Raw genomic sequence first — 16407 nt, forward strand, 5'->3', positions numbered from 1 at the left:
AAAAAAAAAAAAAAAAAACATGCAAAAGACACCCTTCAAACTGGCCATTGAAGGTAGGCTGAACCACCTATGTAAAAACCATCACTCAAATTGGTCCTTGATGGTAGGCATGGCCACCCTCGTGACCAAGGGAGTAGTTCGGCTCTCCCAAATCATTTTTGGGGTGGTTGAACAACTCAAAAAGGTAGTTCGATTATCTCAATTAACTCCTTCAGCCGCACAGTTTTGTTTTATATGTTGTCATGATTTGAATTATTCATTAAAAATAAAAGACATGTATAAAAGGTATTGCACCAATGCAAAGTATTGCAACGGTTCTGAGTCTAGAATGATCTTGGATGGAACGTTGCTAGGTGTAGAATACTAGCTAGAATGATCTTGGTTCTTCCTTTTTCTTTATCTGAATTTCTGGCCTGTCTTGGGAGTTACCTATGAGATTCCCTTGCATAAAAAAGGCTGGCAGCGCGTCTGATTATGTGTAGTGATAATTCTAGGATCCACACGAATCATGCTGTGAGTTGTAGCAGTTCTGACTCACTTCCATAGTTGGCATTCTTGTTCGAACAATCCATAAATTATTACGAATGGGCATGTGAAGTGAATCACACTGAACAGGCCGCTAGCATTGCAATGTTAATGACAAATGGCAATTGCTCACAGAAAACACATAACACCAACCCAATTTGAATGAGAAAAAAATTACAATAACAACTGCAGGCGGAAAAATAACTCCCCTCCTTGCCCCTCTTCCACCCACAAAAGAACAATGGAAGAAAATGAATAAAAAAATGAACGAATACTAAATCTTTGACTGAAGAAAGGAGATCCTACTTAGGAAGATAAAATGGGTCTTTTTGTATCTTCTTCCTCTGCAACTGAGCTACTCAAACTCTGTGGGACCTCACTTTCTACAACATCCTTGTTCTCTTGTGGCGGCGTGGGCACAGGAAAAATTTCCTTCATCTCTGGTGGGCTTACAGATGGGGGAATCTCAGAAGGTAAGCGCGGGGATGTAGGAGAGGGTGGGGAAATAGAGAGCATTCTGGGGATGGAAATGGGGTAAACTTCTGTAACTTCTTCAATGCCTTCGTCTATGTAAACAACGTCTTGCATGGTGAGTTGGTGGTATTCAACAATTTCCCTGAGGAACCGGTTCTCACGTGCATATATTGAATTCTCATTTGCCAAACGTGACTTCTCAGCCAAAAGAGTCTCCAGTTGAAGGCGGATCTGAGATCACAACCACTTGCATTAGAAACAGTTATTTGTGAATGAAACAATCCATCTTGCTCTCCAATGAAGAGACGACAGCATAACATTACATGTATTTGCAAGTATCTTCCTAATTCCTATTGGCTGAAATGCAAAAAAGAATGTAAATACTTAAGAGCATAAGCATCTTCATAATCAACTTGAACCACCAACATCAGATTAACAAACAAAGTGACGCACGAGTATTAATTAAAGATTCTTGCCATGCCCAAAATTAACAAAAAACATACCAAGTCGTCGTCTGCACGGTGGTCCCCCTTCTCACGATTCTCTCGCAGAAGTTTATTTTCATCTTCTAGTTGAGCGCATCGTTCCTTTGCAAAAGCTAAATCTGCTTTTATCGTTTTCAGCTCCCGAAGAAGTAGTTTAGCTTTGGCAGCTGTTGCCATTGCAACCTGTGAAAGCACAAAGGCCAATTATGCACTTCAAAGCTAGGAATAGGTTCATAAATACTGATAAGTTGCAAATATCATATACCTCAAAGACTCAAAAATGAATACTCAGAGAATGGACTGCATACCCCATCATATACTTTTAGGTTCTCTAATCCCACATGCATAATTAATAAAGCAATTGATAGTTTCGATAACTGAAAGCTTAAAAACCTAGATAAATGAAGTTATCTTATGTAGCGTGCATCACATAAGTATTCTATAAAACAGTCATTTTTCGTTAAGGGGGTTCTCTTTTATCAAAGCAATTTGCTGAAAGCTTTATTTATGCTGTATTGCGGACTTGGTACTGTTTTGATCTTCGGGTGACGGATAAACCAAGGTATTCCTTCCCTGCTGAATAACTTTACATGAATTATTAATTCAATCAGGTTAATTGTATCTAAGGATTAAAACATGAACCAGTCATGCACAATTACATAGTGGCCACCTTACGTCGCGAGATGCCTTGAGTTGAGTTTCATGGTTGGTTTGAATCTTTGGTTGTGTTGGATCCTGCCATGAATTATTCACATTAGGAGACTGATTTGGTGCCTCAGAATTGTTTCCTCTTCGCTTAATTTGTAGTTTACGGGTTTCTTGGATGATGTCTGCTGTCTTATTTTCCACAATGGTGCGACCTTCCTGGGAGAGACAAAAAGAAATTTTTTGAAGCAAAGAAGATATAAGAAGCTATGGGAGAAATAGGTAATCCAGCACAAGGATAAGCTTTAAGGAATCAGTAGTAGATAAGCAAGTTAGCTCCATTTTGACTGAAAATCAATTCATTCTTATCTCTCAAATAACTGTAGGTCCTTGGCCTAATTACAAAGTCAACATCTATTACCAAGCACATTGTATAAGTAATTCGAGTTTCTCATAAATAATTATTACCAACAATCTTAACTAGGTATATTACAAATAGCCTCAATGTGGTTAGGGATAATTATATATCACAAAAAACATGTCGATTTCATTTTACTTCAAACCACAAGGAGGTTTAATGACAGTTTGCACAAGACAAGAAAGTAATTTGTAATTACCCTAGCCATGGATCAAGATCCCCTACAATTATAAAGAAATTGTAGGAGATCCTTGTCCACTTAACCACAGGGAGGTAATTTGTAATTGTCTCTAATAAATACACTCAAGTTGGACAATAATCAATTGGAAGGGAGGGAAAAAGATGTACAATGATACATGATAGTAAGGGCAACTCTTGGCAATTAATATCTCAATGAGCCAGTAGATATGAAATTTGAAGTATGTGAAGATAAAATGTGAATTAGATTATCATGCAGAATCAAAACAAGGGAATAAGATTTAGAGATAAATACAGAGGAACAAACCTACAATTGACTTGAGAAGGGAAGCAAATGAATTAATGATCTTTTTACCTCAAAAGCCTTTTCAAAGGTGTCACCAATGTGATTAAGGGACGATGTTATTGCATCTAAACCCTTCCTTAATTTAGGATTGTCCATTTTTCTGAAGCTCTCAGGCGATTGATATGATTGCTGGAATTGATATCGTAAAGAGTAGTATTAACAAAAAAAAAAAAAAAATATCAGACAGCGGAACTCAGCAAGTAAACACGGTATATTGCCAATATGTATTCAGAAACTGCATTAACATGAACAATAGTTTGTAGCTTCAAAAATAATGTTAACTCTGTAATACCTGGCCACCTGTTGGGGTGTTGAAAGCCTGCGATCTCATTCTGTCAGGTATATCCTGTTGCTGCGACATGTTATCATCCTCAAGAATTGCTTTAGCTTTTCGAGCCAGAACACCCCAAAATCCAGATTTGGACTCGCTTTTTGTTGATGTATCCCCATACGCAGGAAAGCTCTGTATTTTCAGGCATCACTTCTCATTCACTGAGAAAGCTAATTGACAATAAACTAATATCATATCTCTACAGAAATTAGCATGTTGAGGTGCTAAAAAAAAGCTTGTTAACTCCATGAACCTTCTAGTTTATGGGTAACGGAAGAAAAGAAAAGACAAAAGTCTCTGATTCTCCCGAATTAATATGTAATCAGTTCTTATCGTTGAGGTCTTGTACGGCACTTGGTCTAGTATTTTACCAAAGCAAAAAAAATGAAGAAAGCAACTTTTTGTTTTTGTTTTTCTAAATTTCTGATCACGATCACAATATCATTCCCATCATAGCTAGAAAACATGGGCAAGCTAGGAAAAAGAAAAACACACCCAGATACGAAAATCGAAGCAAGGTTCATGGGTTGGAATGTGGAAAAAGATAAAAACAAGATTAGATCGAATTCAACATTCAAAAGAAAAAACAGATCTGTTTGTTGAAAAGAAAGAGAAGAAGAAGGACCTTCAACGGACGAGGTTGATGAGTAGTGACGAAAGCAGAGTCTGCGTAGGCGGAGGAAAGGGACGATTCTCGATGAGCAGCGGACGCCCGGATTGCCTGGGCGGCAAGAGATGATGATGAATTTGATGAATCATTGTTGTGTTTGTCGTCCGGTGGCAAATGAACCTCCTCTTTGAAGGTGGACGCCCTCGTTATCCCCTGTCTTCTCCTATATGCCATGTTCCTTTTCCTCTATTCCTCTTGCAAAAACACCTCCTCTATGCTATCTTAGACATACAGCTCCGCCTTCGCCTCCGCCACCACCGCGACGAGAAAGAAAAGTAAGCAGGAAGATCTCGACTCCGTTTCCTTTAGACTCAAAATCTGTTCCCACGTCTTTTAACTAACTCTTCCGTTTTTTAATCAAATCAAAAGCAAATGAAGAAGAGAGAGAGAGAGAGAGAGAGGAAGAGAGAAAGCCCCGCTCCATCTATATTGTTAAGGCGGGCTCTCATTCACGTGTTGGGCGACAACCCATAAATGTTGCTTCTGGCCCAGCGAAAACAAGACCTTTCAAAGTTCAGATTTTTTTATTTTTATATTGGTAAATGGTAAATATCAAAGAAGGGTCATTTTCCTTTGTTCGGTAATTTGTTGCTTGGATAGTTAGTAATCCGAATAATAAAATTACTAAAAAAAAAAATTATCCTATCTTCCTACCAAAATAATTATATATGGTAATGGTAGACGTGAAGCAATATCTAATCCTATATAATTTAGTTCCATTTAAAAAAAAAAAAATACAATGTCGAGCATATTACAACTCAGACAATGATACGAGCATGGAATAAAGTCAAATATCCTGAAATGATTGCCTACCAATACAAGTAAAGGAGATTATTGGAAGTGGATCACTATGTCTTGTCTAACCCGATCACCTCCTCCCCATCCATTTCAACAGGAAGCATTAACCATTTAGATTGAGATCTAGAGTTTCTGGCCCTACAAGTCTAAAGATCTAGACCGTTCATCAACACAAGTCTTACCCAAAAAAAAAAACATTAAAGTAACTCACTCCCAAGAGGTGGTCAAGGATATCGGGGTGGTCAGGTGGTGGTCGGGTTTGGTGGGGTGACCAAACCCGACCACCACCCATCTTAGTGCAAGAAACATCTTTTTGGCAATCAACTTTCACTTTTCTATCTCTTTCTTTTAAAAAAAACTTGAGTCTTACATATTTCTTACAGCTGAAGAGCTAAATGATGAGTATCCAATGAAGATCGTTGTTGATCATCACTACGGGGCTGAGTCCTGGTCCAACAGCTCATCTGGTCAAGCCGTGTTCTTAAATATGGCAGATCAAAAATAAACTGGGAGGCCTGTTGGTCCAATTTCAAGGTTTGGCCGCCGGCCTCCGATGAGCTACAAACTCCATAACTAGGGCCTCCTGCAGCTATGACTTGATCATGAGCCGTCGGATACTCCAAACTAGATTTCTGCATGGAGCCCTTAGCTTGACTAAAACTTGACATGCCATTCTCCCCCATGTTTCGTAGAGACCATGAAGTTGGAGAGCTATGACTGTTTTTTAATGGAGAATCTGACACATTTGAGTTAGAACACTTGGAAGGCAACTCCAACTGTGCTGGTTGGTCCGAATTGCCCTCGTTCGATTCCAGTGTGGTCGGCTTCCTGCCTGTGTTCTGAAATTTAGCTACTAAGCAATCCAAATCTCCAGTACCAGCTGTGAAGGAATATGAACCCAATTGAACCTCGTAACTCCGATCCTCGATAATTTTGTCATTGCCAAAAACACCGAGATTTTTCTCCTCATCGCTGGCATGAACTTCCCCATTGAAAGCACCAAGGGCATTCTTCAGGTTACTGTACGGTGTCACTTCCACTGCATCACCCGGGATACCCAATTTGTCACCCACATTAGCATCTTTTCCCTTGTCAGCATCCACCAAATTCAATCTGTCACATGATTTTCTGACTACAGATGGTTGCCCATAGGGGTGGTCCAGGAAATTCTGAGGTTTATGGGCAGTGATTATCGTATTAAGAGTACTGGGCCCCAATTCGGCGGAGTTAGATTCCATATCAGTATGACATTTTTGAGCTTGGAACCAGTAGTTTGAAGTCTGGTACTTGGACGCCTCAGCTGACAATCCAACTAACTTCTGTTCAGCAATCATTTGGGCTGTTGATCCCAAATCTTTAACAAACAACATCAAACTTTCCCTGTAACCAATATCCTGCTGATTCACCTATACAAAAAAAGAAATTTGTCATCTCTCAATGTCGAATTTGTGAACTAGAAAAATCAGACCCAAAAAAAAAAAAAAAAAAAAAAACCATAGTCATTAACAAATCCCTAGAAGTTTGAAGCATTTTTTCATATCACAATGCACCTGCTGCCTCTTTGGTCAGACTTTTAAATCAGTCCAGCCAGAGTTCCTGGCAGGCCCTTCTCTTGCCAGCAAAAATGGTCTTGCAGCACTTTGGCATCAATGCATGAGTTATGTGATGTCCACCAAAAGATGAAAAATGAAAAGCAAGAATAAAAGAAAGGGAAATATGTAGCTAGTATGTTGTAAAGGGAAGAGCCCCTACAAGTTAAGTAGTTCCATGCACATGAGGGCACATTATCTGTCTCAAATGGAATATACAAGAATGTACTTGCAAGCACAACTTGGTGGGGGCAACTAAACTTACATGCTCAAGTGGTTTTAGAGTGCCATAAATTGTTGAAAAATTTGATTCATTCTCATTGAGGAAAGACATCCAAGGTTTGTATGTACATCGCCGATCCGCACCAAAAGATCTAAATCTTCTACCATCTTCTACACCTGTCAGAGAAGAAAAGTCAAGTAGGGTTAAACTTCAACTTCATAGAGCCCTAGCTATTATTATTATAATGGTAGATGATATATATTTAAGCTTCTATGGAACTGTGGAAACTCATAGAAGTAAAAATTAAAAGAAAAAAGAGTTGAACCAACTTAAAGAAAGTATTAGTCAAACTTTGGCATTCCGCAAGTGCAGTCAATTTGTAAGGTTTTATTTTAGGTTTAAGAAAAGCTTAAATCAATACATTAAGAATCTTCTTAGCTAGTTCACGTAGTCGTGCTTGCTGAAGTTAGGATCAAGATGTTTTCAAAAATGAAAAGTTAAAAAAATAATAATAATAATAACAATAAGTTCATATTCCATTTGCACACCTGCATGGTGAGAATTTGGAACCCTCAGTTACAAATATTAAAAAGAATATGCAATCACACCACAAATAAGAAAATGTTATATTTGGTCTTCTTTTCCAATTACTTAGATAAAATAATCTGGTAACGTCCTTTATGCTGGGCATCCTTATTTTCAACATTTTCACTAGAAATCCATGAAAATGCTTGCATCTATACAAACGTATACAAAATTTCAGGTTTAAAAATTCAGACCAGATTTTCCCTCTTACCAGAAAGAACTTCATGATCTATTGCATCATTACAAGTAGCAATACCAGAGTACTGAGAGCATAGTTGAAAACTTCTCCTGAGATTCAATGAATTGCCAAATGATGGCATGGTTTTTGAGGATATATCAGTTGTCATGCTACTGGATTTTTCATTTGTAGGAAGCTTAGGACAAGAGCTCTTAATTGAACCCCTAGCTTCAACTTGGTGCCTCCTACCGTTTCTTCTTCTTCTCCTTCTTCTTCTTGTCTCCGAGAATTCTAATTCAAAATTCTCAGGATCAGTTTTCAGAATGTGGAAAATCTTCTGAGTTAGTTCATGTATGGCACGGGCCTGTACATACGAAGGGTTGTTATCCAATAGATGAAGATGATCTATATTTTCTTGTTAAGAAATTCTTAGTCTACTGCTCCAATTAATTTCGAGAGATTCAATGATAATACCTGTCTGAAATAAATTGTAGCTGAAGAATTAAAATGCATCGCATTTTTGGGTATTAAAAGTACATCATGCTGCATACCAGTCCAAACAATAAATGGTCAGATAACAAATCAATTTTTCACGTTTTTTCAATAAAGCAAAAGAAGCACATCTCTAACAGACAAAGACCGACTTCTTCACATTTAATAATTTTGATTTGCTTCTGAATTATTTTGCAAAGTTCAATTAGTGAGCCACATTATAATGAATTATCACCGTGTGAACATATATAACAATTAATAACTGTTGCAAATTTGAGCAGAAACCAGTAAACAATGTGGGTGGGAAAACATGCAAGTTGCAGTGCAATATTGCATTAATTGAATGTTAGAAATCCTAATAATATCCGACCTATGACTTGTTAAATAATATAACCCAGGATGTTGACCATAAATGAAGAAACAGGTAAATTCGAAATTCCTATCATAGTGTATATGGTGAACCATTACATTGAAAGTGCTGCCATGAACATAATTTTTTTTTATTAACAGCTCTTGAAACAGAGTAATGCACTTCATGTTTCTAAAATTACTAGTCATATTTTTAGTATGACAAGAGAAGGGGCACTCCATCTGATACATTTATGAAAATCCTCATACTTCCATGAATATAGTATCAAGCATGTGAGTTCTGTTTATTACACATTCACAGGTAGAAGTGGTATCAGTAAATGTATGGTGGAAAAAAGAAGTTTACCTTCATATCTAATTCAGATAAGTAGTTTTAAAGAAAGAAGCAAACCTCAAATTGTTCAAGACTTTGATACATTCCTTCATGAAGTTTAGCCCTCATGGTGCCAAAATCCATAGGCTCTTCAATGATTTCATAGTAATCTTCAACCTTAAAAGAACACAAATCTCCATCAAAATAGTGAATGAGAAATGGAAAATAAAATGGCCCATGATATAAGATGATGAAAGTGATGACCAGATACATACCTCATTTGGGTCAACTGGTTCAGCAAATATCTCATGGGTATCTCTCCTAAAACGTACCAAGAATGTATCTCAATATAAGCAACCAAGGAATCAGGAATTTATAATATAAATGTTCTTGTGTACCATATGTTATTGACACTTACCATATTCAATTGATGCAAGACCTTGCTCATCACCTTAATGAATGCTCTAAAAGATAGGGAAAAAAATGCAACTAAAAGAATACGTACCTTTGTAATATGTCGAGGATAAGCTGAAGAACACGTTTTTCTGGCATCCATGGTGCAGATGGCACACCGAATGGTAGACCTGATTCAAGAAGTACTTATATTATGGATGAAGCTTTTACTGTCACAAATAGTAAATTGGTGGTTCTGCAATTTCCAATATAAACACAGAAAAATAACTAACTGGTTTTGGGAGCATGATATTCATGTCTTGGGCTATCTTCACTCCGCTCAACAACCGGTTGAACTGATATAGGAAACAAAACAGTGATAGAAATCCAGATGTAGTCAAATTACAATTATAACTCCTATGGAGCAAAAAGACTTACCGTTCTTGGTATCCTGATCCTCATAATTAGGTTTTCTGCCACCCTGCATGTCATTTTGAATGGGGAAATTGAAAACAAAACTTGCAGAACATAGTTGGGGATAAATATTATCGACACAACCACCTGATTAAAAAAACACAAGCACAGCTTCAACACTGAACTATGAATAACTACTGACTTGCAAACACTTGGAACATTTCTTCATTTGTAAAGTCAGTTCATTGCATTAGTCTTAATACTTTGTGAGTCATGCCTTTGAAATTTAAACCCCCCAAAAGCAATGCTGAAAGCATACATAAGAATGAGCTTCATTTCTCATTGTACAATTACTATACGTGGAAAAACTAAAAAAAAAAATATATATTGACAGAACCCGTGAAAGAAGAGCCAACAACGGCCGGACTTCGGGTACAGGAGTCAGGTACCCCTTTTGGATCAATTAGACACCCATGCATACTTTCCCTTTTCCCAAAACCCAGAAAAAAGGGCATCATAACCAGTTGACATCTTCTCGTTGCAACACCATTTCCTAACAACCTTGTGAATAATGGCAATAGTTGGGGAAAAGATGAAGAAAAAAAGTAGACCTTTTGAAGTCGGGTTGAAAGAGAAGTAGCCGCAACTTCTTGAGCTGGTCTGATTTTTCTCTTTTTTGTAGTCCTTGTCTGGAAGGTTGCTCCCTGACCGTTACCCGTTTCCTGTGCCCTAGTAGTAGCAAGAGCCCTGCCACTAGTTCTAGCACTACTAGTACTAGCTGTTATTTTTTGCGATATCCGCGGGCTCCTCCTGTGGCCCTCCCTCCATATTGACTTTTGCAATTTTCTTCTACATAATATTGTATTATTATACAGCAGAAATTAACCCACATTCTCAGATTTTACTATTATAAAAGAAAAAATAAAAAAATAAAAAAAGAAGAGGAAGAAACTCACCTTGACATTCGTAATGATTGAAGAGAAGGACAATACACTTTGACTTTAAGAAATTACAAAAAGAAAAAAGCGAAGAGAAGATGAAATGGAGGTGAAGAGGGGTGATCCGGTGCTCCTCTAGCTTTGTAGGGATTAGGGGGAAGAAGAGCTGGAAATAACAAATGAGGTAAATGTGGAAGGGAAGAGATACAGCTGAGCAAATGGGGTTGATTTCTGTTTAAGAGAGATATGAAAATCCCAGACAAGGAAAAAACATTAAAGCCTCCATAAAAATCTTAGCTTTAACTTTTAATCGGCTTCCAAGTATATTTGGATGGGAGAGGTGTGGTGGTCAAAAACATTTGAGAGCAACAGCTAGCATCATCTGATATCTGCTCTGCTGCATATTGCAGAATCCCATGGGGGTCACATCACAAGGAACATCCAACATCACGCGCAATGGGAGATTCACCAACGCTGCAATGAGCAGACGGACATGAGAGGGCCGGACTGGGACGGCCTGGCCCAATTGCAATACCGATCCAACAAATAATTCAATGGGTATTCGTTACTTGTAGTTTTCTGGTCAGACCAAACCCGATTTAACATTACCTAAATCCCTCCCAACTTTCATGTCTCATTGTCTCCACCCTAGATGTCTAAAACCCACACTGTCGTCTAAACCTTCTTTTATTTTATGGGGCACTTATTGAATTTTCTTTTTATTAAAGGCAGACGACTACGAGTGTTGTCATTTTAACTTAGTTAAAAATGCTAAAAAATTATATTATTATTTCACAGCTATAAATAATAAATAATGATGGATTAATGGTCGATTGACACTAACGTATTAATATTATAAAATAAAAGTATAGTTTATAGCATTAATCTTTTCTAGAAGAATAATGTGGACATGCCACTTTGATAAAATAGGGTAAGATGAGGTGTATTATTTAGCATTAGAAGCATTGTTATAAACACTACATAAAAAAATTAAAAAAAAATTAAAAAAGAGTTAAAAATTATATTTTTATTTGGCTTTGTTAATGTGATATTATTAATCCATGATTGTTAAAAAAAAGAAAAAAAAAAAAATCAAAAGTTGATTGACTGTATCCTATCATAATTGTGATTTTATTTTTCAACAATAACGGATTGGTTTGTTAATAATTTTACTAATTTGCTGAAGAGTAAAAAAACTGTCTTTAAAAGAGTTGCCAAGAGAGCTGGTGAAATTGGTAGTATGGCTGTCATTTTCCGTTGGCAATACTGTGGAGGAAAAAAAGCTGATTTAGTGATAAGCCTTGAGCTTTTAGGAAGTGAAAAGGGTGCGCGTTGTCGAAAACTATGAGTCTATGGGTGGGACGCAGTGTCGGGTAAGGTGGGAAGTAAACTTAATAGCTTCCTATTCCTAATGCCATTTTGGTTTGGAAAAAATTGTGAAAAAGAAAGAGAGAGAGAGAGAGAGAGAGAGAGCAGCTGAGTGGCGGAGTACGTTGAAGAGGTCTTTTTTCCTTGCTTCGAGTATTCAAAGTCTTGTTGTACAAAAGCCTCCTTCTTTTTCTCTCTCCCTTGGAATCATTATTCACTAACCCTAAAAGCCTTGTTCTTGAACTTCAATTACTGGGTTTTCTCTCTATTTGTTCTACTTTTTCTTCTCTCAACTTCATCCCGCGTCTGAAGACCGAATGGATAAGACCCTTTTTCTGCGTCTACGTCTGAGGAACAACATGTGGTAGTTTCTCAAAGATCGAGGCCAATCCATTCCCGTATCATCCTTTTCTGGGTAATCATACTTACTCCCTTACCATGCTCTTCTATTCTGATTTCTGATTACTAGTATTACTGCTTCTGCTAATCTGGGTATTCTTATTTGTTGCTCAATTTTCATTTCTCTTGCGATTTTTGTATAGTAGATCGCATATGAAAACCACACATTTTACCTTTTCTTTTAAATTTCGCCTGGATGACTGGATTTTCCAGTTGTTTAAAAGAATAAAAAGGAAGGAAAGAAAGAAAATTTGGGTTCTTCTGTACTAAAAAGCAATCCCGGACACCAAAAGGCAAATGCAAATAAAATGGAGTAGACAAATTAGCAGTGAGCACTGCCAATTGGGCGTCTTAATTATTGATAAGACAACAGTTTAGGTGAAAAACAACTTGTAAGTAAAGGTTGTCATTGTGTGCTTCTTTCCTTCTACCACTTGGCATGCCTTTGCGTGCAAGATCTAGTCCATTTCACGGCAGTATGGAATCTGCCCATGAAAGGGTTCAAGCATCACATTATTGAGTGCATAGCATTTTGTTAGTCCAAGGAGGAACAATGTCTGGGGCTTAGGTTTGGGCTGGTGCCCTTTGAATAAAGCTGTATCACTTAGGTTGCTGCATACATATAGTTTGGAGGGAGTGAGGGAGGTGATGAGTAGAAAAGTTGGAGAAAGGTTTCTAAAATCATTTTTCGATCTTACTTTGATAATGAAAACAGTATGTTTGGGTATTGCCTTCCCTTTTTACTTTCTCCATTCCTTCACTTCTGCTCCTAGTTATGTTTATGTTTCCTGGCCATTACTCAGCCCTGTTTGTCTTATGTTGCGCTTTGATTATTTCTCACCACTTCTTTATTTTTTTGGCCTTGTCCAGTTTCAAATGGATGCAGACTCACCAAGAATCTCAGAACAGTTGCCTCGATCCACTGCCCATGGCCATGAGGATAGTGGTTTAGTTGTTGACCGTTCTGTCCATCCAGCAGCATGTACTTTCTGTCGAAGAATCATTTCTCCTGAAAACGAGCCAAGTGGTGATCTGGAAACTACTGGTTTATGTGGAGACTGTAAATTTTTATTTCTTGAAGATCATGGGACTCCTATGCAAGACTCATATCAGTATAGGACACCACGAGGAAGAAGAACCAGGTACAGCAGTTCCGAGTCTGTTGAAAATCTCTTCTCACAAGAATTTTCGCATATGATTAATTTGGCAAGGCAAAATCAATCAACTGCTGGTTATGAAGATCAACCTCTAGATGGTGACGCTGCGACTATGTTATTGCAGCGCTCAAGTTCCCGTTCTACTCCAAGTGGATCTAGAAGATGGCAGCGAGTACTCTCTGACACCGACAGTGATGGTTTTGATCATCAGGATTCTTTTTATGGAGAAAGTGAATCCAATGTTAGTTTTGGTCAGTATGGGGTTTTTCATGGTGAAAGTGATGCCATTTCTTTTAGTGCCTATGGAGGGGACTCTGATGCTTCTGTAGAAGGACATAGTTTCCTGGACCCAGAAATATTTGTTCAACCGATTGAGGGGAGCATTTTTGATAGTGATACTGATATAGATCCAATGCATGCCGGCCTCAGCCAATGGGACTCGGAAGAAGAAGAAGAAGAAGAAGAAGAAGATGGTGAGTGGGAAGAAGCCGATGCTGAGGAAGACGTGGTTCAATCTGTGGAAGCAGGAGGTCGACTTCAAAATCTTTTCAGTTCTGATGATACAATTAGTTTGGGACTCAGGGAAGGTAGACAGACGTTTTTTCGTACTATCTTTTCAAACTTGGAGGAAGTAGAGTTACTGCCTTATGTCAGGAATTCTGGGGATTATCTTGATGCAAGAGGCTTTGAAGAACTGCTTGCACGTCTTGCTGAGACTGACAGCTCGAGACGAGGAGCACCTCCTGCAGCCATGTCTTTTGTGAATAGTCTGCCTCGTGTGGTCATTAATGAGCAACATGAGAAGCATGAAGGCTTGGCATGTGCAATATGCAAGGAAGTGTTACACATTGGCACTGAAGTAAATGAGCTTCCATGCTTTCACCTCTATCACCCTTCCTGCATCATGCCATGGTTGAGCACACGAAATTCATGCCCCCTTTGTCGGTACGAGCTTCCTACGGATGACAAAGATTATGAGGAGGAGAAGATGATCCACAACGGTATCATGGAAATCCATGAAATCCAGCGGGAAAATTTCAGTGAGGACAGTTCCTCTGATGTCTTTGATGGAGCAGATGAAGAATGTGAATTTAATCAAGCGAGAACAGAGCAACGAGGGCTGTTAGATGTGGACCCTCCTATTAATATCTCTGGCAGAGAGGAGGGTGGTAGAGGGAGATGGCTTTTTCTTGCTGCTGCTCCAATTGTCGGTCTCATGGGAATTGTGCTTGTCTGGTGGTTGGGCAATCCTCTAATTCAGGGAAGAGGACCAACAAGCCAGTGCAGCTTCACTGAACAAGGCCATCGTCAAAGCATTTCTGCCCCCTCACCCAGCCAAAGGGAGAATAGAAGCAGGAGATGGTGGTCACTTTTCTAGGCAATTATTGGGATATCTGGTAAATGCATCAGTCGATGATGGGTTGTTTTGATGGTTTCCGCACCTGGTGGTTTGTGCTTTTGACCTGAAAGAGATGAGATATTCAGGGTTTGTGCTTTACTTTTCCACCACTGCATGTACATGGCAGACTTTTAGCTTGGTTTGACAATTCTTCAAGTATCACTTTACAGGCTAGTTGGCTGTGGCTTTCCCTGCACAATGGTAGCAAAAGTAAGGTGAATTGCTTCAACTTTCTAATGGTGTACCCTGTACAGCTCCTCCATCTTCCACACCCCCCCACCCCACCCAACACACACACCTCCTGGTACCAAACGATTGAGATTTGATGTTTATGTAATTGCTGCTGTTTGCAAAGCCAAAATATTGTCCGCTCCTTCCCACCCACCTTGCACTCTTATCAATTTACCAACTTCTTCCTGCTTATATACTGTTTGAAGGTGCTGACCATCTTTTAGAGCATCACTTTTCTCAATTTTTTGGACTCTCCCTGATAATCTGGCAAAAGCACCTCTAAGTGGGTTATTTAGATTGCTAATGTTTTGTTGATGCTATTTAGTTGAGTGGCATTTTGCAAAATAAAGAATGGATTTGGTTCTGTTATAGAGAAATACCGGGCTCCTCCGATTGTTCATTCTTTTTAGAAGTGTTTTTTTGTTTGAAAAAGTATTCTCATGCGAGTATTTTGTGAATGTTTTATATTTTAGGTTGTTAATGTTTTTTGTTTTGAAAAGAGAAAACAAAAAGGAGGTTTTTCTGTTTCAGTCGTGTAAAAACAAAATGGAAATGCAATACAAATCAATTCTTCTTTACAAACTGTTGTCGGTTATCTTTTTTACCTGAAAACACAAGCACATAAGCTTGTCATTAGAGAGTTCAAGTTCTACCTTGTACAATACCCATCGTATATACAAGAAACCATCATAACATGGTCAGTATTTGCTTAAACTGGTTACAAATTTTAAGCTGACCAATTAGTGTAACTTTGGCAGATGATGGTTTTCTCTTCAGAAGGAAATCAAAAAAAAAAAAAAAAAATGCTAAGAGGACAGAGCTAGAAAATTAGAGGGGAAATCAACCTTGGTGAAACTCGGAACTCAACCTGAAGCCCCATTTAAATTAAATTGACTTATAGCATTTTTTATGATTGTGTTGTGAAATAAAGCTTTTAATTTTAAAGCCAAAATGAGTTTTTTTTAGTTTTTTTTTTTTTAAAAAAAAAAAAAAACTCAAAAATGTGTTTTGACAATCTTTAAAGTAAAAAAGTTAAAGAAATATTTTTGCAATTTTTTACAAAACATATCAGGTTTTTTTTTTTTTTTTTTTGCATTAAAATCTCTAACGCAATTTTAAACAAACTTTTAGTGTACTTTACCCGCACTAATGACTTAGATTGAATTTGAAATACTGATTTGTGATTTAAAAAGTTACACTTTACCCACCTAACATCGTATCCTTTAATATTTTATTAGAAGAAACTACACTTGGTTTTTTTAAACTATCACTTCATTTGCAATGTACTCCTAAACTATAAAAAAAAAAAAAAAAAAAAAAAAAAGTTGCAATTGACCGTTCATACGATTAGCCCCTTTCACTTGAGCCCTCCCCGGCAAACACATTTATACTCATACGTGTGAAAATTCCAAAATATCCTAAATTAAATATTTGTTTTTTATAAAAATAAAAAATAAAATAAAATAAAA

At 37.7% G+C, this 16407-nt stretch overlaps 3 protein-coding genes across 5 annotated transcripts; 1 reads left to right on the forward strand and 2 right to left on the reverse strand.

Moving 5' to 3' along the window:
* Positions 1-593: 593 nt before the first annotated feature.
* Positions 594-4501, reverse strand: LOC132191871 (heat-inducible transcription repressor). Its single transcript, XM_059606987.2, has 6 exons — positions 4048-4501; positions 3384-3554; positions 3101-3220; positions 2160-2348; positions 1503-1667; positions 594-1230 (listed from the first exon to the last, which is right to left on the reverse strand). Exons 1-6 carry the CDS (start codon positions 4264-4266, stop codon positions 832-834), a joined length of 1263 nt encoding a protein of 420 aa, XP_059462970.2. The 5' UTR covers positions 4267-4501; the 3' UTR covers positions 594-831.
* Positions 4502-5128: 627 nt separating this feature from the next.
* LOC132162621 (uncharacterized) lies at positions 5129-10818 on the reverse strand. Of its 3 annotated transcripts, none has more exons than XM_059572899.2 (11): positions 10403-10818; positions 10058-10292; positions 9471-9513; positions 9326-9388; positions 9145-9223; positions 8915-8960; positions 8718-8816; positions 7940-8008; positions 7499-7829; positions 6745-6878; positions 5129-6296 (listed from the first exon to the last, which is right to left on the reverse strand). In XM_059572899.2, the coding sequence occupies exons 1-11, from the start codon at positions 10408-10410 to the stop codon at positions 5268-5270; spliced, it is 2136 nt and encodes a 711-aa protein (XP_059428882.2). In that variant the 5' UTR covers positions 10411-10818; the 3' UTR covers positions 5129-5267. The 3 variants fall into 3 exon arrangements, with proteins under 3 accessions (XP_059428882.2, XP_059428883.2, XP_059428881.2); XM_059572900.2 differs by having other exon boundaries at positions 7544-7829; positions 10058-10295; XM_059572898.2 differs by having other exon boundaries at positions 10058-10295.
* An 896-nt stretch (positions 10819-11714) lies between these two features.
* On the forward strand, positions 11715-15128 carry LOC132161614 (RING/U-box superfamily protein). The gene is made up of 2 exons (XM_059571773.2): positions 11715-12167; positions 13022-15128. Exon 2 carries the CDS (start codon positions 13028-13030, stop codon positions 14684-14686), a length of 1659 nt encoding a protein of 552 aa, XP_059427756.1. The 5' UTR covers positions 11715-12167; positions 13022-13027; the 3' UTR covers positions 14687-15128.
* Positions 15129-16407: the final 1279 nt, after the last annotated feature.

The sequence above is a fragment of the Corylus avellana genome, chromosome 10 (assembly GCF_965113065.1).
Source record: "Corylus avellana chromosome 10, dhCorAvel1.hap1.2, whole genome shotgun sequence".
NCBI classification, from domain to species: domain Eukaryota; kingdom Viridiplantae; phylum Streptophyta; class Magnoliopsida; order Fagales; family Betulaceae; genus Corylus; species Corylus avellana.

Bases quoted from the DNA above. Each gene is read 5' to 3' on its own strand.
- LOC132191871 (XM_059606987.2), bottom strand. From the start codon at position 4,266: ATGGCATATAGGAGAAGACAGGGGATAACGAGGGCGTCCACCTTCAAA. The intron at 3,221-3,383 runs GTATTACAGAGT...TATCAATTCCAG, and splicing joins ACACCCCAACAGGTGGCCAG to CAATCATATCAATCGCCTGA. The intron at 1,231-1,502 runs GTATGTTTTTTG...TTGTGATCTCAG, and splicing joins ACCGTGCAGACGACGACTTG to ATCCGCCTTCAACTGGAGAC.
- LOC132162621 (XM_059572898.2), bottom strand. The intron at 9,389-9,470 runs GTAAGTCTTTTT...TTCCTATATCAG, and splicing joins GGATCAGGATACCAAGAACG to TTCAACCGGTTGTTGAGCGG. The intron at 8,961-9,144 runs GTACGTATTCTT...GGTACGTTTTAG, and splicing joins ATCCTCGACATATTACAAAG to GAGAGATACCCATGAGATAT.
- LOC132161614 (XM_059571773.2), top strand. From the start codon at position 13,028: ATGGATGCAGACTCACCAAGAATCTCAGAACAGTTGCCTCGATCCACT.